This window comes from Agelaius tricolor, unplaced genomic scaffold (assembly GCF_023055355.1).
Source record: "Agelaius tricolor isolate 1412-34295 unplaced genomic scaffold, bAgeTri1.0.p SCAF_2, whole genome shotgun sequence".
NCBI classification, from domain to species: domain Eukaryota; kingdom Metazoa; phylum Chordata; class Aves; order Passeriformes; family Icteridae; genus Agelaius; species Agelaius tricolor.
In genome coordinates this window covers 44251965-44276377 of record NW_027269262.1, presented here as the reverse complement: position 1 = coordinate 44276377, position 24413 = coordinate 44251965, and the positions used below count along the sequence as shown (strand labels likewise).

Sequence of the window (24413 nt, the reverse complement as noted above, 5' to 3'; positions counted from 1 at the left end):
AGCAGCAATACTCAAGCTATAAACTACAGAGGAGATTGACAGGAGAAAGCCAAAAACTTTATTTCAGAATCAATCTCTTGGCTGTTCATTATGCTCTCCTGACCGTTCATGAAGTATTTTCTTAAACTTACTTCCACACAGAGTTATGGACAGAGTTTACGATCACCTTACAGTCCTGTGCCAACAGGAATGTTAGCATCTGCAAAAAAACCTAAATTATGTTCTCCAATTAAGGAAGAAGTTCAAGAAGTCCTTTACTACAGTTGCTTAAAAGGTGAACTAATGTTTTTCTGTTATCATTAATATTTTGCTCTCTCTAAATAGGAGGCGCATGAGCAAACAGAAGGAGGGGTGGAAACTGAAGTTTCATAAAGGTGTTGGGTTTTTTGAAATTATTTGTATTCCATGCAAATTAACTTCAGTCAGATTTGAAACAGATGAAGAGTTTGCATACCATTAGCCAGACAGACATTTAAAAAGCATACCTGTTAAATATGTTCTCACTTGCAGCGTACTTGTCCAATCTTCCCAAAGGCGTCAACATCTCATCTTGTGAGACAAAGTCCAGGGCTGAAGGTATAATAATCACATCAGACTCTGAGCTGTAGTCATCCACACCAACTATCAGAGACATCAGAAATATTCCTTATAATCACAGTAGTTTGACACTAAAATGATGTCTGTTGTTGGTCTGAAATACAGAAATCTAGGCAAGGTCCCATTGACAACATATTTAGTAACTGCATCACATTCTCCCACCACCTTCCCCAGCCCCCATGAAGTCTTTTCTATACAAGTGTGACTGATGATGTATAAATGGATTTTGAGTCATTTTCTCTAAGTTCCCAAGTAAGATTCATCACTAAACTTCCTGAGTATTTTTATACCTTATATTTTTCTCAAGCAAATTACTTTTATCCAATTGTAAAGTCAGCTTTTTTTTGAAGACACGAACTCAAATGATAGCTGCAAGTAGCCCAAAGTTTATACAACATGATCTAACAGACCAAAAAGACTTTGTTCTAAAACAGAAAAATCTAAACTAAGCATGTCAAAAAAAATCAGAGCGTGTTGCTAGATCTGGCTACCAAATAAAATGGGCACAAGTCACTTCAATTACTGCATAATTATTAACCAGCAAATCATCAGGGAACTTCATATACATTTATCGACATAGAACCAAAGAAGTGGAAAAAAGTCCAATCCTGTTCTGCAGAGCTACTTAAGAATGACGATTTGAATTACCACTTTTTAGTTTCTGTATGCCCTCAAAACTGCTCTAAAACTCAGTCCCATAGCAAACACACACTTCTGGCTGCAAATGAGATCACCTGTTGGAAAGGTCACCTCCATTAGTCCTGAAAACACAACACAAAAGTACACTACCTGTACTCTTCAGTCTATCCAAATCTCCCTGAAATGCCTTTTCATAACTTGCAAATAGAGAGGATCAGAATGCAGACCTACAAGTCCAACAACAACTTTTTTAAAATGAACTCTACAAAATGAAGAAAAAAATATTATTGTCCTCTACCTTCTACACAATTATGCTGTGCTATATAAATTGCTTACCAAATAGTGTGTCATTATTTTCAACATTCAGAATACATAAACAGCTACCACTGCCTGAACATCTTCCTTACTGTACTTCAAATGTCAAAAGACAAATACTGAGCTCCGGGAGAGTTATATTTTTAGTCATAAACTAAGGTAATGGCACCCTTTTAAAAACTAAGTAATTCTCCCATTTTCTACATAGGGAATCCATGGACATCAACTGATCCCGTCCTTGCACAAAAGACCAGATTTTGCAGTTGCTGATAGGACATTAAATTCTTGCCAGAAATCAAATGAAAAAGTGATGGGGAAAGAGCAAGAGTGTAAGAACAATCCAAGAGATGGGAGAAAGGAAGAAAGTGAACTAGGAGCCAAAGGAAATGGAAGAGCAATCTGAGAAGGGGAATTAGTGGTGTTAGATATTTGTAAGGTAGAGGATAGAATAACGAACTGCAGGGGGAGGAAGGGAAGGCTGAAAAGAAAGATCAGCTGCCAAAAGCTATTGCAACACAAAGGGAAAGTGTTTAGCAACTCCAGGTTTACATAACTGTTTGAACTTGTGTTTGGTTTGGGTTTGTGGGTTTGTTTGGGTTTAATTTTTGTTGTTTAGTTTGGGATTTTTGCAAGAATCTGTTTTATTTTCACAGGAAGTGGGAGGCGAGTAAAAATGAACTCATAGTGCAAGCTAGGACTTTATGCCAGGTTAAGTTAACTAGGAACAGGCTACGTCCTTTCACAGGCTCACAGGCCTTTAATTCAACCTACAAATCCAACTGAAAGCAAGGATTTTTCTGAGTTTCTAGTTCTGCCATCTCACACCTAGACTATTTCAGTGGAAGAGATCTTCAACTATCATCCAGTCCAACTGCCCAACCACCTCAGGGCTGACCAAAACTTAAATCACTTCCTTCTCCACTTCCCATTCTCAGGAATCTACAGAAAGTGATGAAGTCACCCCTCAGCCTCTTTCTCTCCAAACCAGACAGTGCAGTTACTTCTATTTCAGTGTCTGTTGATCATACTGTAAATTTAAAAACATAAATTAAAGAAAGTATGTCAAAATACCAACATAAAAATAACCATACTGCTGGCAATAGTTATTTAGCTATCAAACTCATGAATACAAAAAAATAAAATGCTGACCATTACATGCACCACCAATTTTACTCACTCAATTTCCCTGTTCCCAACCTCAGCCTTGTTCTATGTTCCTCCTTGTACCCTCTAAATTTATTTTTCTACAGTTTTTGCCTCATGAAACCAGTTAAGTCAATCCAACTGCTAAATCCACTCAATATCAGAATATCAATGATAAAAACATGAGCACCTGCTTACAATTTATCTGTTTGATGTCTCCTACTAGTTCAAACTGTGAGTTGTGTGGATTTTGCTCTGCTGAGTTTATGAATTGTAAAATTAGGCTTAGCACTACATTGAGCTTGATATGCCTCTGCTACCAAACAACATTTATTATTTAAATAATTCCAGCATCTCAGCTCATAGTCATAGAAGAGATCATTCAAATGACAGCATCTTGATTAACACAACTATAATACAGGGAAGAAAAGGGTGGTAAAAATAAATCAATCAGCACATGAAGTATTACAGTTCTAGTAAAGTGCTGTTACATTACATACTTATTTTCACTTTCACAACATCTGTACAAGTCAAAAGAGACAGTCCATTCTAACAAAGAACTCAACACAGACTAACAAAGAATTCCAACAAAGCCCCTCACATGGATGCTGGTCTTCAACTCGCCACAAACATCAATCACCAGCACCTGACCACTCCTCATCTAAAATGCATAAAGAACATATTTTGCATTATTCAATTAACCAAGTCACTGTGCTGTTCCCTCCACATTACACCAAAACAGTGACCAAAAAGGTTGTTAACTGAATATTGCCTCTTCAGCCCTACTCTGCTTTCCACCCAGCTTTGAGCACTTGACTAAGCACCACAGGACCTTCTGTGAATTTTACCAATGCAAGCCACACCCCTAGACAACACAAGTGTACTGATTTTGGCTGGGACAGCATTAAAGTTCTCCACAGTAGCTTATATGGGGACACTTTGCACATTTCCAACCTATTCACTGGGAGGGCATCATGAGAAATAGAAAAGGCCCTGACAGTGTTTAAGCCCCATCTTCAACAGTAACTAATACATCAGTGATTTATCAACACTGGTTTCAGCACAAGTCCAAACCATTGTCCCAGATAAGGTATTATAGAGAAATTTAAACTCTATGCTGGTCAAAACCAGTACAAATTCTGCTTAATTCAAATGCAGAACACACAAATTTCTTCCCGCTTCAGAATGCAGAGCAGGTAACAGGGCCATGTACTACTTATCTACTGCAGAAAAACTGTGGGTCAATTTTCTTATTTTTCTCCACTTTTTCAAACAGGTACAAGTCTGGACCAAATCCATAGAAAGCATATAAGCTACAAGACACCACTGGAAACTAATGCTAGTGCAGAGCCTTTACTACCTTCTAATCTGGTCTTACATGCTCAGACGTAAGCATGCAAAAGTAGAGCTAGAGAAAACAGGAGTTTCCATCAGAACACTCTATCCCAGGAGTCCAAAGCCACTAGTGGTGTCCAGAGGAGAAACAGCAATTGTACAATGATGTCAAAAGCAACCACAGTGCTTCTATTTCCATACATTCAAGTACCAAAGCAGAGCAAAATGAATACACTCATAATTTATCCAGACAAAGTTTTCAAGTTTCTCTTCAAAACTCTACACAATGCCTGCCAAACACAAGGAAGCATCACATAACAAGACAGGCACCGCCTTTTGCTTCCATGTCTGACTGCCATTAACTTCTGTTGTATCACAGAAGCCAAGTAACTTCTCCTCTGTGCACCTTCATTTTCCTATCAAAACATTTGAGTGTTTTTTTGTAGAAGTTGCTCAAGCTTGTCTATCTATCTTGCAGCTGGTCCATACTGTACTGTGTGAAAATATACATTAACATTCGCTGCTTTAAGCTCTCCTGTTTCCCCTAAGCTCCCCTCGTTTTATGGCAAGGATACAATAATGTGACAGAGTTATTAACTAATGTCAACTATACAGCAATCTTGCTGAGGCAGACTACATTTAGGGGTGCTTAGTCAACCACTGCCAAGCTTGGCTGAACATACAACAAAACAGAGGTCCATTTAAAACTCAGTCCCCTATAAAACCACAGCCTCTAGGCCAATTTTCAAGGTAGTTGGTTTTTCTACTACATATCTCACCCTCATAGTATCTTTCACAAAGGTCTCTCATGCTGAATCTTTTACAGAGAGGTGCACAAAACCACATTTGAAAAACATAACTACTGTTTTTTCTTATTTAATAATGCAGACACAATTCTCTACTGTAGACTGTTCAGTAATGAGGCCTATATGTATTCTTCTTGTTCTTCCATATTTCCTATGAGCCCCATGGCAGAAACATATTCTTCTTTGTTTTGGCATAGAAACTCAGTGACAAGAAGTCTAATAAAAAAAATAAGCAACTTTCAATTCTGAAAGCTGAAAAACAAACAGCTTTAAGGATTCAAGATTTCCAGCTAATATTAACAGTTCTCTCATTTTATCTTCTGTATCCCCAAAGAGTTCTCATGATCTATTGCAAAAACTATGTGGCAGATATATCTACTAAAATGGACAAACTTTTATTCAATTTTAGCATAAGCTACTTATTATGCTCTACATCAATTGTTATCATATCTATATTCAGGATAGTACAGCACTTATATGCAGAAAGAACTGAGTTCTGTTCTACTGTTCAGGCAAGTAATTTTTCTGCTTAACTGTAAAGCAAGAATTGTAATCTTATGAGCCCAGACATTTGATATCATGACCACAAAATAGCAGCAGGTTTTGTTCTAAACTATTGCCCTCCATGCTACAAGAGAATAAATCCACCTTAGGTTCAGACTTCTGCAAAACACAAGTAGTATTCTCAGCCCTTCAATATTGTAAACACATTCATTTCTATGTAACTTTCTGTAAGAAACATCACTTTGATTCTGATGTGCTGCAAAGTGGTGTTTCTTACAGAAAGTAAGAAAGTTTCTTACAGAAATTCACCTCACCATGAGCGCTAATGCTTGAGCATCTGCATTTGCTCACATCTGAACTCACTACTCTTAACTCTTTCCTACTGCATGATGTCCCAGCTCTGGTTCTGTGGTGACAACACAGACCAAAGCATCAGTGACATTATTTCAGATTAATTTGCTACCACATATTTATTGCACTGCTTCAGTAACATTAACCAACAGCTACTGCAATGGCAATCACACAAATTTTACAAAATGTGTAGCTTGTCATTCTGAATTCTACCATATTGCCTGCACCATCCAGGCATCACTCACTGGTCATCACAGAACCCACCATCACAAAGCAGGAGCTGTTTTTTCCATGAGACACTTAAAACCTACTTTCTCTGTTTTCCTCCTGCTGCAGTCTGAGACTGAAAATGCAACTGAGAAGCCACAAGATGTATTATTCTACTTGGCAAAAGTCATCACTGCAAGTGATAATGTTAGATTCCAGCCCACCTACCATATTAGCAGAAACAAGAACCACCCTTCTCCTTCTGTGTTTCTCCCCTAAATTAGCCTGTCAAACCATGGAGCACTATCAGACTTGAGCCTCTTATGAATGTCAAGTTACCACATCTGTATGCACAGACTTTGTTGTCTGAACTCCAAGTTTAGCAGGACTGGGTTTGGGGGTTGGGCAGAAAGAGTAGAGAGGAAGGAGCAAGGAAGAAGATAAGAAAGGTGGAAATGCAAAGCAGCTCTGACGCAATTACCACATTAGCCCCTATGCAGCACTTTGATAGCAGAGCTTGCTAACAGCTAGAAGCACAGACACACAGCAAACTCTTTTTTAAAATAAAGCTTCAGTAAAGGTTTGGAGGGCTAGGGATGGGGAGCACTTAGCAGATGAAAGACACAGGAATCAAAAAATCAGCAGCTGTTTGCACACAAAACCGATGCAAGCACGACACACCAAATTTTAAAGACCCAGTCATCTAAATGTAACAGGCCACGAGAAAATTTTTATTTAGCAGAGACCTTCACAAAAAGATAGCTATCAAGCTGCTACAGGAGCTGCATTTCTCATCAAGCATCAGAGGAAACAAGGGGCAATACAAAATTCTTTAAGTAAGGAGAAGAGGTGGAGCTATACACAAGTTTGCTTCTTTCAGGCAGCAAGCAGCATTGAAAATCTTGATTTGCTCGGAACAAAAAGCAATAGTTCTCTCTCATATTGCTCACTAGTCATCTATTTGCACAACAGCTGAATGCACCTTCTACCAATTAACAGTTTGACCTGCAACAAATGCTGCTCTAGAGGAAACTGAAACAAAGAGAAGGACATCCAAGCTACCAGTTAAAACAATCAACAATTTATATTCTGTCTGCCTATTTCCTGTAGGGAGCATGTCACGCCCATCACCAAGGCACTCAAGTTCCCTGCCATTTAAGTCCCTGTCTTCTATCCCTTCCAAATAACTGCATGAACTTAAGAATTGTGGAATGAGGTTGGAATGAAGAAAAAGCCAGCTACTACTGCAAGTAGGAAGCTCCTCTAAGGTTCTTTTTTCTCCTCTACAAGGTCATTACTGTGAAAGAAAGCTATCCCTTTTCTCTCTGCAGAGCACTGCTGTACATGGGATTTTTAACTGATCTCATCACTGACCGAGAATTTTGTAGCACTGGAAGGAAAATCCTACTTCCACCTTCAACCAACATGCTCTCTCTGGTCCTACCACAGCAGGACATTGTGCCTGGGGCCATGCTCAAATTCTGCCACACACTGGGTCTGGTACACACAATACCACCAAGATCAAACTATATGTGCCTTAACATTGGACTAACTAAAAGGAAGAGAGACATGAAGCAAGCAGCTGAAGCTCAAACACTCCAAAGACTTGTGCAAGCTTTGCAATGCTTGATGTGACACCCTGAGTTACAATACATCAGCTACCAAGTGTTGTTCCACTGTGCAGGGACTTTGACAGCATCACTGCAGTAACTAAAATACACTTACTTGGGCTAAACGCTGCAGAGAAGGCAAGCCCTACAACTGGGACATCCATAAGCTATAAAACATGGCTTTGCAACATAAATCCCTTCCAACTTTCAAACTGCACTTTTCCTCTCTCCACTTAAATCCCAGACAATGTTCTCGAGACACTGCTTGACAGCTTTCAAAACCCTAGGTGAGATAAACATCTGTGCTTCCTGGGCATACAGAGAAATTCCTGTTGCAACTCTCCACACTCTTCCTGTCTGTGCTCCGTATAAAGTCTAAAACTGGTCTATGGGAGAAGGTTGAGCAGGACAGAATGCAGTGGATTCACTCTTAGAGAAAAAGTATGAACATGGTTGGGGTGTTCATGGGTGTTCATTTCAATGCAATTTAATGTTTACATTACTTGCACAAGCAGGCATCCCTACAGACTAATCAAGCTGTTCCTCCTGTAGGCTAGAGAGGAAGGAAAAGGTAGTCCCTCCTCCATTCAAATATTTGGGAACTGTTCAGGCACTATGGCAACAACACAAAAAAAATTCCCTAAGCGGATTTGTTTATCAGAGAAAAATGTTTCAACAGCCTGCAATATCACTCACATACCACGTCCATTTTATACATTAATCTATTTAGCTTTTCCAGAAACTGTACAGAGAATAACCCATATTATTTATGCTACTATTTGCTTCTCTATTTTCTTTACCTTAAACACAGTAAGAAAAACCCAGCAAACCAGCAGTCTCAACTGTCAGTGGTGTTGTTCCACTGCTGCAAACAAACACCCTTCACAAACATTTTCTGACACTTTTTTAACCTATCCAGTAGGGTTTTAACACCCTACTGCCAGAAAGAACTGCAGCATCCCTCTAACCAAGGAACAGCCACATTAGTTTCTCTTATACTGTACCTTCTAAAGCAGACAGAGGAGCACTGATATTCTGGGAACCTTTAGGAGCAGCTGTCCCTCGCTTGCTCTTCCAAAGAGGGAACTGTTCCTCCAGCTCTCAAAGCAGAAGCTATCCTTTCATCCAGTTCAGCTCATGTTATAACTCTTGCAATGAAAACCTCCTGCCCACACAGAGGGAAAGCCTTAGCAGCAAAAGGCACACACAGGAAAGAAAAGCATTTCAGCTTCAACACACTGCAGTCTGCCAGCTCCACAATAGGTCAACAGTCAGAAATAACTGCAAGCACCAAGGTTTCACTATCTTAAGCCGAGGATTTTGAACATTTCCAGCTCCTTCGTGACTCTTTCACTCCCTCTGTTTTTTAGCTGCAAGCGGGAGAGAAAGGGAGAAGGAGGAGAATATCCAAAGCCCTGGAAGAGAAATCATAAGACAATGAAAAAAAAAAAGCTGGCAACCTTAACTGAGGATCCCTGCCAGAGATGGGATAATAAAAGTTGGCTGGTGAAAAGCACATTCCCACATCAGAAGTGATGCTAGTGGCCTCAGAAAGCTGAAAGCCTAGAAAATTACTTCTTCAATCCTAATTACTTCTTCAATCCTCTACTAGGTGTAATGGAGAAAAAATGTGCAGCTGCACGAGAAAGGTTCATTAGCCTACATCAAATCAAGCACAATCCTTTCCTCACATCATCTTCTTTTCTCTAGGATCCTAAGAGGTAGCTGGAGAAAGGGAGACTAAGCATTACCCACCTGAGACCACTAACACCAGAATTCCATGGGGACACAGCCATCCACCTGAGTCTCCCAGTTTCTGTGAGGGTCAATCACCACATTAAAAGACAAAGAAATGAACTGAAGTGTTGGGAGAATTAAACCCTGATCTCCAGGGAAAACAAGGGACTTGACAAGTGTGCTTCATTAGCATTAAGGAACAGTTATTGGATTCCCAAAGAAGCAGAATCTCAGTCACCCCAGAGAACTGATTCCAATCACTACAGAGAGTCTGCCAGTTACTACTTTTTTGCAATGCTTAAATGCCAACCCAGTAACTCAAACTATCTCAGCACTCTCACCAGAGCTCAGACTCTGATGGGACCAAAAGGTCAGTACTGCAACAGGGCATCTGAACCTCATGTTGGAAATTTAGCTGTACTCAAAGCTGGAATTAAGTCTAAGAGTGGCACAATGTGCAGCCTATACAGAACAACTACCAGCATAACAAAATCTGCTAATTCTTATTCTGTAGTGAAGGAACAAAGAAGCCACAGTGAAAAAGCTTCTGATATTACTATGTACAGCTGTGGGAAAGGGAAGGTGAATTTTAATATACTGAATGCATGTTGTGCCAGCATAATTCACTACCAGAGAATAAAAACTACTACACAGCATCAAGCTGTGACTATGATTTGACACCGCAGGGAAATACAGACTGATTTTATTATAAAAACAAAACAACAGCAACAAGGAAAAAAACAACTTTTTAAAAACTTAAATTATCATTAAAAAGGTTAAAAAAATGTAAATTAGCTTCCATTTGGAAAGAGACTTGTGCCCTACCCTAAGCCTAAGAGAATAATTTAATTAAAAGCATTCAACCAACACAAGCTCACTGCTAATGCCAGATGATTTGCTCATCACCTGGAAAAAGAACATAGCATCAATGATAAAACAGCTTTTGACATCTGCAGATGCACAAAGAGAATTTTCTTCAGCTCAGCTAAAAAAGTGTTTCACTCACTGAGAAGCCTGCTGGGAGGAGAGGCTAGGAAGACCTGTCCTCCCTTTTTAATCAATGGAAAAGAACTCAATAATAAAAAATAGAGCTATGTTGGATCATCACTACTCTGTTTTTAGTTTTTAGAACTGTTTCATCCACTAGTAAAATCCAAACAGTAACATTAGATTTGCCAACTGCAAGAACTACCTTACTGCTAAAGAAATAAAGCAATAAACTTTACTACAGAAAACAAGTCTACACATAAGAGTTTGTATATGTATATGTGTATATATATATATATATATATATATATGTAAAAACCCATTTTTAATAGTTCTAAACTAGAACTGTCTAAACAAGGTGTAGATATTAAAACTCCATCTTCTGCATTTTTAGTTAAAACATCTGGAAACTAAGGGTACAGAAAAAGGAAATTCACCTTTGTCAGCATGGCAAAAGCTAAAGTTTCAGAATCTGAGTAAGCTACATAACCACCAAAGCATGCACATATACTTGCAACTACCAGAAGTCCTGACATTGCATGCAAATACAGCTATCAGCTACCACTAACAAAGACTTTTTCCAAAAACAAATGTAAAACAATATTAAAACCAGTTATCAGATCAAAATTTCTTTTCTCTCCTGATTTAAACCACAATTAAAATACTGAGTAGAATAAAGCTATCCCCTTCCCAAATCTGAATTCTAATTGCAGATGGCTCTATTTTTCAGAGCACACATCCTGCACACATCAATGGTCAGACTGAAAGACGTCAGCATCATGGTACATTTCATTTCATCTATCTGGACTGATCAGGTCAGCCTTCAGAAACAGCCAGGGGAGGGGGAACACCAACTGTCTGGCAAGAGCCATAAAGAACGCTTCATTTTCCCCAAGCCCACGTTCACTTTTCAACCATTTTTGCTGCCTATTTTCTTTTCTTTTCTGTACTTATCTTAGACAGTTATACTACTCTGTTTTGATTTTGCAGGCACAAAACAAAAGATTTGAATAAAAGCCAAATTTTCCCTGACTTTTTGTGTACTGTGCAAGATTTCAGAAAGAAGAGCCAGGAAATCAACAATCCAAGTAGTGGGATGGAGATTCTTCCTCAGGCTTCCACTTTGAATTTTTTAATTTTCACTCTATTGTCTTTAGAGTGAGGTGCCTTTATTCTTTTTTTCCTTTAATGGATAATATCACACATGGATTCTTCTTAGCTTTATCTTTACATAAATGAAATGCAATTTTATGTTCCTTATTTGGGGGGGTTAGAGTCAATTAATTGTCTTTCACAAAACAACTCACATCTAGGAATTAATTTTTCTTTTCTAGCATTCAGTATGTTCAGCCAGGGTACACTCACTGTCTTGGGTTTGGGTTATTTTTCCTTTTACTTCAAACAAACAAACAAGGAAAAGCCACTGCCTAAAGAATTCCTGAAGAACCAGAATTTCTTCAATTATTATCACAGCCTTTGACATCAGGAGCTATATCTACAGAAGTGAAATATCAGCTAAAATCAAAATACTGAAATGCCATTTCATTTGCAAGCTATGTAACTACTTAAAGCAATCATCTGTTTAATGTACCAGGTGTAAAGTATGCATTCACCTCAAGAAAAAAAAAATCAGAGCTTTCCAGTGGTTACCAAGCAACCAAGAGCAGAAAAATAATATGAAGCTTTCAAAATAGAAATGCAAACCAAAGCCGAAATTAATTATTTAAAAGTCAATCCAGCTGGTTTATCAACCACTCTCTGAAAGCCTTTCTTATAAAAGCTCTTGTTTAATCTCTGACCTCTTAAACAAATCAACAAAAGGAAGGTTGTTTTTTTTTAATAGATGCCTTCCACAGCTTATATTCTGAAGGTCCCCACTACTCCAACAGCAGATTTACTGCTCGCTGTTGAAATCTTGGAATGTTTCATTAACCTACATATTTATCAAGTTTTCTTCAGAGAAAAGGTAAACTTTGTTTCACAAGCAGCCATTAAAACAGTACTCCAAAGAGATAATATTTTACTCTTCTATATTTCAGGTTAATTAGCTGCCAACAAGTTGGCATAATGAATGAGAAGAACTAATTGTACAGTTGTACAAGTTGTTGATTAAACTCCAACTTTCCAGTAAAACACTTGACTCCAGAAACCTTAAAAGACAAAGATCATAAACCAGCTGTTCTTCACTCTGCCTATCTAAAAGATGTGCAGATGCTTGGTTCATTACTTTCAGCAGGAACTGTGCATGGCTGTTTGCTCAGCTCCAGGACTTTCTCCTACTGCTTTAGAACATGACCAACAAAAGGTAGCTCTTAAGTCACCTTCATGATTTTCCTTCTTTAGGAGGAAACACTGAATCACACTGGAAATTCTCATTATCAAAGGGAAAAAACCCCAAAACAATACAACAACAAAAAAATGTTCATGATTCAGACTCAAACCTAGGCTCACTGATGAGCCACAGATGAATACCTAATCTAGTGAATCGTCCTGAGCCAAATGCACAATCAGAGACTCAGCTTCAGATGTCCAAACCAGACCTTGACACATGCATCCAGTCTTAAACACTCCTGATTTCTCCAGCACACCCTCACAGATGTCTTGCTATGGCTTGATATCAGACCAGTAAAAAGCCCAAAAAATTTACTGAAAACATAGTTCACCTGGCCAGTCAATCAATCAGACTATTTTACATTCAGCTGATTCCTCCTCCTAAATTATACAACCAGGACTACAGGTATGCCTGCAAGTATTTCTCTCTTATTTGTCTTGAAGTATAGCTTAGCACACTTTTAGCAAGAATGCAGCTGGCAGAATCACACAGACATAAAAGCTGCCAGCTTTTCCAGTTTTATCACTATTGCATTCTACTACTTCAGTAATACACCTCTAAACCAGTGTCTAACTCTGCTACTTGAAAGAGCTGCAAACATTTGAAATATTTACAACAGAGGGATAGGGTAGGGTGGGGTTCAGGCAGGAGTTGCAACTTTGTGTCTTATTTTTTTTAATTGTCTCTTTCTTACGTGCAACCAATCAATTGGAAACACTTCCATAATTGTGTAAGACATGTTGTACATGGGTACAAAACACAGCTGTTGTAAATAGTGCACAAGAAACAGCACTTTTGACTAGATATGTACAGTCTCCTTGATCTGTATTATTTTTCTTTGGCACACAGACACCACCCAAGAACAAAATCATGTACAATTTAGAACCATAAAAGCCACTGTGTGACTGAACTACATCCAAACAGCACATATTGATTCATAGAGTCCTGTTTTTTTCCTCCAAAAATACCATGCATAAGTATTGAGACATTTGCTTTTATCTACTTCCATCAAAACCTCAGTAATTTTTAATGAGGTTTCAAATCTTTATATTTCTATGGTTTCTGCCTTCAGGATGCTCTCATCTGGACTGAGTCATATCTCTAAGCATTTTTTTTTTTTATTTTTGAAGAGCATAACAGTAAGACCAGCACCAGGAACTCACAGCTTCTGTCACCCCTCCAGTGACTACAGATAATTTCAATTCCCGTCTTACAGTCAACTAAAGCCATATTCTAAGTGGAAACTAAAGAATGCACTTTATTTTTTTGTTAAGTGTGTCCCTTCTGAAAAAGTCCTCTGTAATCCCAGAGTTTCCAAACAGCGACTTATCACACTGAATTTAAAAAAAAAGCCTGAGGGAAAGGCTCCCTCTTTGTGCAAGGCAAAGCACAATAGGAGCCTTCTAAATGTCAGCTGACAAACGTGAAAAAGAAGATGTATCAGTTGAATCCTGAAAAGTTTAAATAGCTCTCCTCTAAAAATGTAAGCCACAAAACACAAGGGTTTTTTTCCTGCACTCCAGCCCTGGTGAGAGGATATCCTGCAGACTGCACAGCCAACACAACACCTTCAGGGGGGTCTGCACACCCACGGCAGGCGCCTGCCTCTACCTCCATTTTCACTTTCCACCCAAAATTCATCCTCCTCTGCTTCACGAAACTCCTCAGTATCGACACGATCAACAGACATGTTCTCATCTGAGTAACATCCTAGTCTGCCATGCTAAGGCTTCTCAGCCCTGAGTTAGTAATTTTTGCATCACCCCAGCCACAATTCTGCGACTTTGCACCCTGACATCAACTCTTCTGCACAGATCTCTCCAGCGGGGTCAGGACTCACAGAATCAGTTAGGTGTGAAAACACTTCTGAGATCGTCTCTCCAACCTGTGACCAAATGCCACCCTGTCAACTGCACCATGCCACTGAGTGCCACCTCCACTTTCCTTAAGCACCTCCGGGGACACTGACTCCACCACCTCCTGGCCAGTCAATTCCAATACCTAAGCACCCTGACTCCACCACCACCTGGCCGGTAAATTCCAATATCCGAGCACCCTTTATGAGAACAAATCCCTCCTGCTGTCCAGCCTGAGCGTCCCCTGGCGCAGCCTGAGGCCATGGCCTCTCTCCTATCGCTGGTTGCCTGGGAGAAGAGACCGACCCCCACCCGGCCACAAGCTCCGCTCAGGCAGCTGTAAAGAGCAGAAAGGTCCCTCCTGGAGCCTCTTTTCTCCAGGCTAAACATCCCCAGCTCCCACAGCTGCTCCTCACAGGACATGTGCTCCACACCCTCCACAAGGAAGAGAGAGCCTGAGGGGGAGGGGTGGAGGGGGGGAAGGATGGGGGACGCAAAAAAAAGATATACAAAATACAGAGATATAAAAGGAACGAGCAACCCACATGCTGCTGCAGATGCAGCAGCTCTAGCCTCCTCCTGCTCCTCCCCGCCGGCGCCCTGCCGTGCCCGGGCCATGAGGGGACGCCGCCCCGCAAGCAGAGCCTCCCCTGCCTCCATCCCTCCTTCCCCCCCTCCCTCGCTCCCTCCGGGGCGGCCGCTAACGGCGCCCCCGCCCCGCCCGCCGCCCAACGCACCCCGCGGGACCGCCCGGCGCAGCCCCACGCGCGACCGGGACCGGGTCATGGACACCGGGAAGCGCGGAGCATGGCCATGGCTTCCTCCTCCTCCTCCTCCTCCCCGCCGCCTCCCACAATGCACCCTGGGCGCTCCCCCGCGGAAGCCACTTCCTCGCCCGAAAGCCGCCCCGCCGCTCCCCTCCCGTCCCCACTCACATCCGTCGATCTCCTCCTGCAGGTCCTCCTGGAGCAGCGACAAATCTGCGGTGGGGGAGACACACACACACGCACCATGTGCCAATGCGCCCGCCGACCCTCGGTGCCACGCGTGACCCTGCCCCGCCCGCGGGCTGCGCCCCCCCCGGCGCGACCCGCCCCGCAGCCCCTGCGTTCCGAGCCCGGACAGCGGCGGGCAGCGCTCCCGAAGCCGGGGCGGGGGAGAGGAGAAGGAGGGGGGATAGAGGAGGGAGGGCTGGCGCCTCGCCGGGGAGGCGGCGTGTGCGGGAAGGGGGAGGGGGGCGATGCCTACCCGCCATCTTGCTGCTGCAGCCCCCGCGGGGCGCCCGGCTACATCCAGCCCGCGGCCGGGCGGTGGGAGCGGCGGTGGGAGAGGGCGGGCACCCGTGCGGTCCAGGCCCTGGGCCCGGCGGCGCCTCTCCGCGTCCCCGGGAGAGCCGCGCAGGGAGGGAGGAGGGAGCGGGCGGAGGAAGGCGGGAGGAGGGGTCTGGGCCGGACACGCTGCCCCCGCCTCCGCCCGGCGGAGCCGCTCTCGCTGCTCGCTCGCTGAGGCGGCCGCGCCTCCCCTCGCCGCGCTCTGACTCACGGCCGGAGCCGCCCGGGCTGGCCCTGGGTCTGGAGGGCGCCCGGGCTTGGCCACACGCCCCGGCTCGCTCACCTGTCCTACGCGCTCCTCCACCAACGCGGGGCTTGGGCTCGGGCTCCTCCTGCCGCCCGCCGGCGGGCTGAGGCGAGGCCACGGAGCTTCCCCTGCCGTGAAGTTTGTGGGGTCACTTGGAGGAAGGCCCCCACGGTGCTCCTCGCCGTGGTCACTGTGGGGGCGCTTCCAGATGCGGTAGCGGGGCTGGAGAAGTTGCCTCCGGCGTCGTGGGGTTACCTGGGGAGGAAGGCTCCGTGACCTAGCAGAGCAGAGTGTGGCCAGCAGGTCCAGAGAGGTGATCCTCCTCCTCGGCTGGGCCACATCTGCCGTGCTGTGTCCAGTTCTGGGCTCCTCTGTACAAGAAAGACAAGGAGCTCCTAGAGAGGGTTCAGTGGAGGGCCACAAAGATTATTGGGAGTCTGGAGTCTCTCTCATAGAGGAGGCTGTGGGTGCTGGGCAATGTTTAGTCTGGAGACTGAGAGGGGTTCTTGTTAATGCATATAAATATCTCAAAGGCAGGTGGTAAGAAGATGGTTCCAGACTCTTTTCAGTGGTTCACAGTGACAGGATGAGGAACAATGGCCATAAACCGAAACACAAGAAGTTTCATCTCTACATGAGGAAGAACTTCGCACTGAGAGCGTGGCAGAGCAGTGGAACAAGCTGTCCCAGGGGATGATGGAGTGTCCCTCTCTGGAGACATTCAAACCCCACCTGGATGTGTTCTTGCCTCACCTGCTCTAGGAGACCATGCCTTAGCAGGGGGTTTGGACCAGATGATCTCCAAAGGTCCCTTCCAAGCCTAATGGTTCTGTGACAGGCAGCCATGCCACCACCACTGCATAGCCCACAAGCATCTTCCTCATGTGAATTGCCAAGTTTCTCCAGCTGGAATCCCGTGGCTTAAACACACAGGATACTGCCCCACTGCACTGCTGTGCCTTCTGACTTCTGCTTTAAAAACAGGCACTTTAGGTGTACATAGGCACAAAGGTGCACATGGTTTTCTGCTTTTTTTGGCTGTACCTTTTGGTCACTGCTAATGGTTCTCATTTCAACTGTTTTAATAGATTTTTTTTCCACTGTAAATTGGAATATTAAAAGTGTTGGAATAAACAAATGCTCTATTCAGTTGATAACCAGGGCACTTGATAGAGGAAAGGACCAGTACTGGTCCTAGTGCTACCTGGGAATATTACCTGAGTCTTCCACAGTCTTGTTTTAAACCTCCATAATAATTGATGAAGTTGTTAATACACAGAAAAGCAAAATAAATTATTTTTTGCTTGCAAAAAAAGATGTAATTTCATTAGCACTGTTTTTAACTGTGTGCTTGATAGTATGTCTTGTAAGCTGCTTTTAAACAATTTTTGATTTTATTTGGTGAATTGTACAAGGATTAAATCTCCACAGTCATTCATTCTCTTTGCCTTGGTGAATGAAAATGTGTAATCTTTTAAAATCCATACATCCCTTTCCTTACAATCCTGTAGAACAAGCTCTGTCCTATTTGACAATCTTTGGATGGGCCACTAGGGCCTACTGGATACTGATTATCTTTCTTACATTTTCTTTTGTTCAGATATATAACCTTAAAAGCTGAGTAAATCAAGTAAATTCACCATGACTAAGTTATATGAACCATGCTATTCTCTGCCAGTGTAATTTAAGAAGAGATTCAGGGGAAATATTTGACATCACAAATCTCTGGCAATGCTGCATGTGATAGCAATAGACTTAGAACAGAAAAGTTAGGTGTACTTCAAGACCTCATTTTATTCTCAGCTGGGTCAAGCACCATCACTAGGAGCCATCAGGAAAGGTCTCTTCCTCCGTGAGCAGGAACTCTGGCAAAACCTTTGGCTCATACAGTGACAACACTCATAGTAGGGGGAAAATTATTTAATTAAAACAAACAAACAAAAAAGGCTTAATGCCAACACTCAATGAAAAATCCCATTTAATGAATAAGTAACCAGGTACTTCTAAACTTGTTGGCCTCAGTAAATCCAGAGGTACTCCTTCAGGGCCTGATCCAAAGTTCAAGTTGATGGTAACATTCCCTGCCACTGGTCACAGATGAGGCAGACAGAGAACCTTGTAAGTGCAGGACAGATGCTGACTCTGGCAGATGAGTGGCCATTCCAAACCAGCATGCCTTATTATGGAAGAAAATTTTAATGACAGCCTTGCTTTATTAGACAAGACCTGTTAAGGAGCTAGTAATGTAACACCAAAACGTTCTAGCAGATTTTGTGCTGGAGTTCTCATAGCTTAAGTACCCTTAAAGGCACTGGGAAGTAAAGAACTGAAGAATGATAAACTCACATTCTCACACTCTATCTCAAGGAAAAAACACACTACAAACACTACACCACTGCTTCAAGCTAGGGATGGAAGGATACAAATGGAAGATTCCTTGACAAGATCCTTTGCACATGATAAAAGACACCTGCATTGTTATCTCCAGGACGTATCTCAAAAAAGTCCATAGCAATGAGCAAGACATTTCCATAAAGTAAAAGTGTAGTATTTACATAAAGTACAACATAAATCCTTTCAAACTTGCATGTTAAACACAAGATGCCCGACATCCACCTAGACATACTTGCAACAAGTTATTCCATAGTTTGATTGGTGATATCTTTTCATTTAAAACTGTTCTGGGCCTAAGAACCTCAGGCTCAAAAACACTGCTGCACATGGAACTCACCCATGTTATTTTATTTATTATCTAAAGTATTATTATCTGGTTTTGCTCATTTGCTTGAAGAAGCAGGTCTGATCAGATAGTGTTAGCTTTCAGTGTCCATATATTAACTTGCTTTGCATTTCTCCCAGGCTACCTTCATGTGTGGGAAGATCTGCAGCCATCTCCCTATCCTCCTTTGGATTCCTCTGTGAAACTCTGTTTTCCTGTGAAGCCTATCAAGAAATGGATCAGGGTTAGACTGCTGGTGCACCAAGGCAACTGCTTACCCTCTTGAGTAATCCTGACTCATTGTTCTCTTGGCCACCCCCAGGATTCCATCTGCCTGCATGTGTTGTCCTTGATGGTTCAACCATTCACTCTTTTCTTTCTGGACCATCGTTTTGTTCTTTACAGAGTGTTTAACCAAATTTAGCCCATAAGTAAATATACAGATTAAGATACATACACATACAGAAGCACACACATACCTTTAATTAGTATGGATACATGTGAAAACCCAGTGGCTGAAGCCTGGGATTTACAGTCAATTTGCATTTGACAACATAGTAAAGCATTTCTGCTAAAAAGAGGTGTTCCTCATAAAAAGTTTCTTTTCTTCTCCTTTCCCTTTCCCTTTCCCTTCTCTTCTTCCCTTCCCTACTCCTTTTTTCCTTCTCCAATAAAAATACTGGAGAGGGGTGGTGTTTTGTTTGTTTTGGGTTGGGTTTTTTTATATATCTGTATTCCTTGTGGCTGCAAAAGTTTTTAACTGTGCATCATTCAGTTTTATTTAATTTTTGCTGTTTCCTGGGCTGGGCAAGAGTCTGAGCTGGTGACTACTGGCAAACCTGGTGACTTTAGCATTAAAGTTCAGCTACCACTACTCTCAGAGAAAGCCTTGCAGAAGGATTTTAAACACACAATATGCCAACCATGAATAAATTAACACCTACATTTGCTGAGAAAGAGCCTGGTTAATATAAGGTTTGCCTTGTGGGTTCCTCATGGCATTCCAGGTCAGCAGCAAATTCTGTGGCAAGTTCAAGTGACTCTCAAACCTCTTAAAACTAGGAAATACCCACCTGAGGTAGATCCCAGTGTGGAATTAAGGCTGCACCTGGAGCTTGCAGTGGCTCTTGGCATTAATTTTCAAGTAAATCTCTTGCACTGGTGACATGGAGATGGCAGCTGTGTGGGCAAAAGGAAGAGAGGCATGCAAGTCAGGAGACAAGTCCTGATGCCTCATTTTTCAATTCAGACCATGACCAGTGGTGATATCCACAACTCCTTTGGCCTGTCTGTATCTGACCATTCAGGTGCTGAAGTTGACAGAGAAAGAGCACAAAGAATTACTGCATCAGGGGCTGTTTTGAGGAGATGGGTCTCAGAGTTTGACTGCAGCATATGTGCAGGATTCCTCATGTAGTAGCACTCACCTGGACACAGGTTTTCCTTTAAGAGCACTTAAAAGAAAGTTTTCCTTTAAGAGCACTTAAAGTGCTGCAGCTCTGAGATGTTCTGCTTCAGGAGTCACAGTGTCATGCATATGTGTGTCACTGGAAGACTGAATCACTGATCAAACAATGCAGAGTTCAGGTTGTACTGCTCTACCCTAGCTCTGGATTTCCTGGTTCTCAGAGGTGTCTATCTCACTGTCATATCAGAAGGGAACAAGGCTACTGAATCTTCTCCTCACTGAATTGCCTGGGGGGGAAATTTGTTGATTTTTTTTTTTTTTTGGGGGGGGGGAGCATTTATTTGTTTGGTTTTTTATTTTGGTTTTGTTTGCTTTGATCAGAGAAAAAAGGTGAATTTTGGCAATTTCAAGAAATTCAAGCAACCACATATATTTGCAGCTGGGATACCATTGTAGTAGATACACTTATCCTCCAACCTTTCATCCTAGTTCTCCAAATCATTTTGAAAGAAAATAAATTATTGTCATCTTAGAGGTAAAGAAACAGAGAACAAAAGAAGCAGAGTGATGTGCTTGATACTGCTTCAGGCCTGAGATGACAATTAGTGCATAAAATAAAATACACCAAAAAAGAAATCTTCTGTGCTATTTTTTGCTATCTGATGCCATTACATATATGACAGTAGCAATCTAATGCATATTTCCTACTGTGCCAGCTCTCAGTTGTATGCCAGGCCAGACCCTCCCTGTTAGATTAGCCCTTGGACTCTCCAGCCTTTCCTCAACCCACAGTCTCCCCTCCCCGCCCAGCTAGTCCCTGCCTGGAAATACTTAACCTGATATTCAGATGAACATATTTGCATTTATTCACTCCTTTGCTTCCTGGTCTACTGAGTTTAAATTTGCATCTCTTTAGATCTGCTTAGATATTGGCACACGTACACATGCGAGCTGATGGCTCACATTCTTCTGAACCAGAGATGAATTACCAAAATCCCAGAACATATCTCAAAGAGACAAATGGGATTGAATCATCACTACTTCCAAACTTCCTTTTCCATGAGTTTCACATCCTTCCAACTGGTCTCTTCCTAAGATCCTTTCCCTTCTTACTTCAGCACCAGCTCTCCCCACTCTCCTCCATTCCAAACTCCTCTCAGCAAGCTGCTGCATACAGCACATTTAATTCTGTTCTTGTTGACAGTTTTTGAACTTTCTTGCTTATTTTCTTATACTCACATTGCATTTTTCCAAAATGAAATAGAAACAAAACCTAAATCCTATCAGAAGTGGAGTCTGGCACCTTGTCTGCAGACCCTTGTCATATTTTAACTGGACTTAGGTTGGACTCAGGAGTAGCACTCTTTCATAACCCACATGAATACGAGCTGGCTGGAAGTCTTCTTGGCACCCTATTCAGTCAAGAAGTGTGTAATCCATTTAGTCAGGGAGGACTGGGTACATGCCTATGCAGGCAGCCAAGCTCTTTTTTTGCTGATCTGAAGGGTGGTAGGTGCCAGTGGGAAGCATGTCAGGAGAATGATTGTTATGGGACACGGCTTGTTATCCTGGTCTGTGCAAGTGCTAGGACCTGTCAATCCTTAAAAATGTGAGGGGTGGAGAAGTCAAGAGGTTACTTCCTAAGAACCCTTTGTTTAGATAACCCTGGCTCTTGCAGGAAGAACACTGAATTTCAGGGTCAGTTACACACGTGTATTTTAGACCTCTGGGGGAGGCAGCCTTCAGATGTGTTTGTTCAGTCTTCTGAGGGCAGATGTGAGCTCATTCTGCTTCTGGCCCACCTCAATCAGCAACTGTGTAATTACACTTCAGGTAGCAGTGAGCCCAGACAGAGGAACGGACAGACTGTGGCACGACACTTGGAGACCAGTCAAATATATGCAAAATATAGCAGACGTCCTTTCACTGAAGAATTAATTAAAACTGAAACTGCTGTTCCTCTCAAAGTGAAGGCTGACAATATCCAAAAAGACTCAATGCTTATCTTATTTACAGTGTTAGAAAAGGATTACAGACTATGAGGAAAGATTTATATAACAGAGGATACAACCACTAAAAAGCTACCCAAAATAAAGAGAAGAACTGAATGATGGTTCTTGACATGTGCTGGCTCCTATACTGAAATTTTCAGCTATTGAACTGGGAGGGAATCCAAATTAAGTGCTTTATCTGAAATAAATGTACACAGAACTGTAGGGGATACAAATGCACACAAAACCCCCTGTATAATTTCTGAAGAAGACAGTGATAAAGTATGAGTTAAGAAATCTGACTATGTACAGGGGCAGATGGTTTGTAATAGAAGGTACCCAAAGTTTAAAGAACCGTCTAGTCCAAAAATAGTTTCTCTGTTTAATTAAATTAGCTAAGATGTGAAAGAGCAATTACAGCCCTAAAGCAACTCCTGACGAGGCTGATTCTTACAATAATTTCCAAATCATCTTTGCTCACTTGATATAAAAATGATTATTTCCTTTTCTTTAACCATCATATAGGGCTTGACCTCCTGGGTGACTGGTTGAAATACAAATGTAATCTGTAATATTTTTTAACTGTGGGAACAGTTGAAGGGTGTCAGAAGAATATATTAAGTATATTAAGAAGCTTTACATTATGCATTTCAAAATCTTCTTGGATTCAAGCACTGGAAACATTCCAGGTTCCAAGGTTTCTGTTTAAAATGAGACTTAATGTACATACACTGTAGCATTGCCAATAATATCTTAAACTTAAACTGGGTGTGTTTTATTGAGTGATTCATAAAGTAAGACAGACAAAGTATGCACAGTGGTATTGGAATTTGGGTGGGATCAAAGTACTCATTTAGTGTAATATGTTTGTCAAGCACAGCATACAGGAAATCTTTCTGAATGAAGATGGATTTAGCCCATGAGAACCTCAGTATATTTCCAACTGCCATTTATTCCAGTGAACCCCCCCTTTGAAAATATTAAAGTAAAAACTAAAAAAGCTGCAGCACGCACCCTCATATATTCCATTGGCAGTGAGACTACAGTCAGACTTGATGGAAGTAAAAGACAGGAAAAGTATTAAAATTAATAAAACTAACATTGATTTAAAGGGACACTGACTGCAGTTGCAACACAAAGGAAAATTCTATCAGTTCCCTAACAGAGTGGCTGCAACATTTTTATTTAAATGCAATTTTGCTGTTAATTTGGCATCCATAAGCATACTGAGCTGGGTATGCTGTGATTGTACATTTGCATGCATGTACTTCACCCTCTCTGCACCCTTCCTGTTTGCATCTCCTTCCAGGCAGTATTTTGAAAACCACAGTGCTGATTTTGTTTCGGAGACTGAGAAGCCACTCGTACTGAGAACAAGGAGCTCTAACACTGAGAAACTGAGCCCTACTTAGAGGGCTTCATACTGGCAAGAGGGATAATCCTGACCTGAGTTCCATTAGTAAAAATCAAGCTGTTATATTTATGAAACATCTGTTTAAATACATTATGTTTGATTCTTCTTTGACTCCTGATCAAGAATTACATCTTTTTTTTTTATCATATACTGTTTGCTAAAGAGTAGGAGCAGAGTATTCTGCCTTTATCCCTGCTTTGTCCACTGAGATGCACTCGGAGGGCATAAACACCTTGTTAGTCTGGCCCTGCCTAGTCCTTACTGCTCCCTTGGCAAAATTCGTGCATTTGTGAGGTGGGACAGCTTACTGAAATAAAAGGGAAACTAGAGAAAGGAAGGCTGTGGATGCCCTGTTTCAAGAGGGAGAGTTTAATGGAGGAGAAGGAGCTTGCAAGACTCACGTCCATACAAAACTGACAGAAGGGGACGAGGTGAACTCTCCTGCTAACAGGAGCCAAAAGGGCTCTCGGTCTGCCCCTAGCGCTGGAAAGGATTCGGTACAGGAATCAGTGCAGATACAATGTTTCTAGAGGGCTTTCCACCTTTTTCTTTGAAAAGTAGTCTGCTGTTTTACAAGACCTGTGTATAGAGAACTAATATTCCAAAGGTGTAAGTTAGTTCTCAGAATTTCCTATCAGCTGTGATTTTTTTAAGGATATGAATGCTATTAACCTATAGGTTAATGGATTAGCTTCAAATAATGTATTACATCCTTTCCCTCAATTAAATGTTAAGATTTATATTAGATTAAATACAAAGGGAAGATTTTGGTTTGTAATTTGCCTCAGTGAGAAACAGATTAAACAGAAGACTGCACTTGCTGTGGTGTCCTTCAGCTACCCATGAAAAATTAATCTGTAAAGTTCTCAGAACAGTCATGGAAC

At 41.8% G+C, this 24413-nt stretch overlaps 1 protein-coding gene and 1 long non-coding RNA gene across 12 annotated transcripts in view; one reads left to right on the top strand and one right to left on the bottom strand.

Moving 5' to 3' along the window:
- PPP4R1 (protein phosphatase 4 regulatory subunit 1) overlaps positions 1 to 16017 on the bottom strand; it is a 63523-nt gene extending 47506 nt beyond the window's left edge. For 4 of the 11 annotated variants that reach the window (XM_071417065.1, XM_071417111.1, XM_071417086.1 and 1 more), the window contains exons 1-3: positions 15668 to 16017; positions 15355 to 15399; positions 486 to 621 (exon numbers count right to left, since the gene is read on the bottom strand). In XM_071417065.1, the coding sequence (XP_071273166.1) occupies positions 486 to 621; positions 15355 to 15399; positions 15668 to 15674 (188 nt within the window). In that variant the 5' untranslated portion in view covers positions 15675 to 16017. Of the gene's footprint in view, positions 1 to 485; positions 622 to 8511; positions 8664 to 15156; positions 15276 to 15354; positions 15400 to 15667 lie in introns of those variants that run through there. The other 7 variants (XM_071417096.1, XM_071417128.1, XM_071417076.1 and 4 more) reach the window with 7 other exon arrangements.
- Positions 14987 to 17438, top strand: LOC139584842 (uncharacterized). The gene is made up of 2 exons (XR_011676850.1): positions 14987 to 15404; positions 16535 to 17438. It is a non-coding gene; the product is annotated as an uncharacterized lncRNA (long non-coding RNA).
- Positions 17439 to 24413: the final 6975 nt, after the last annotated feature.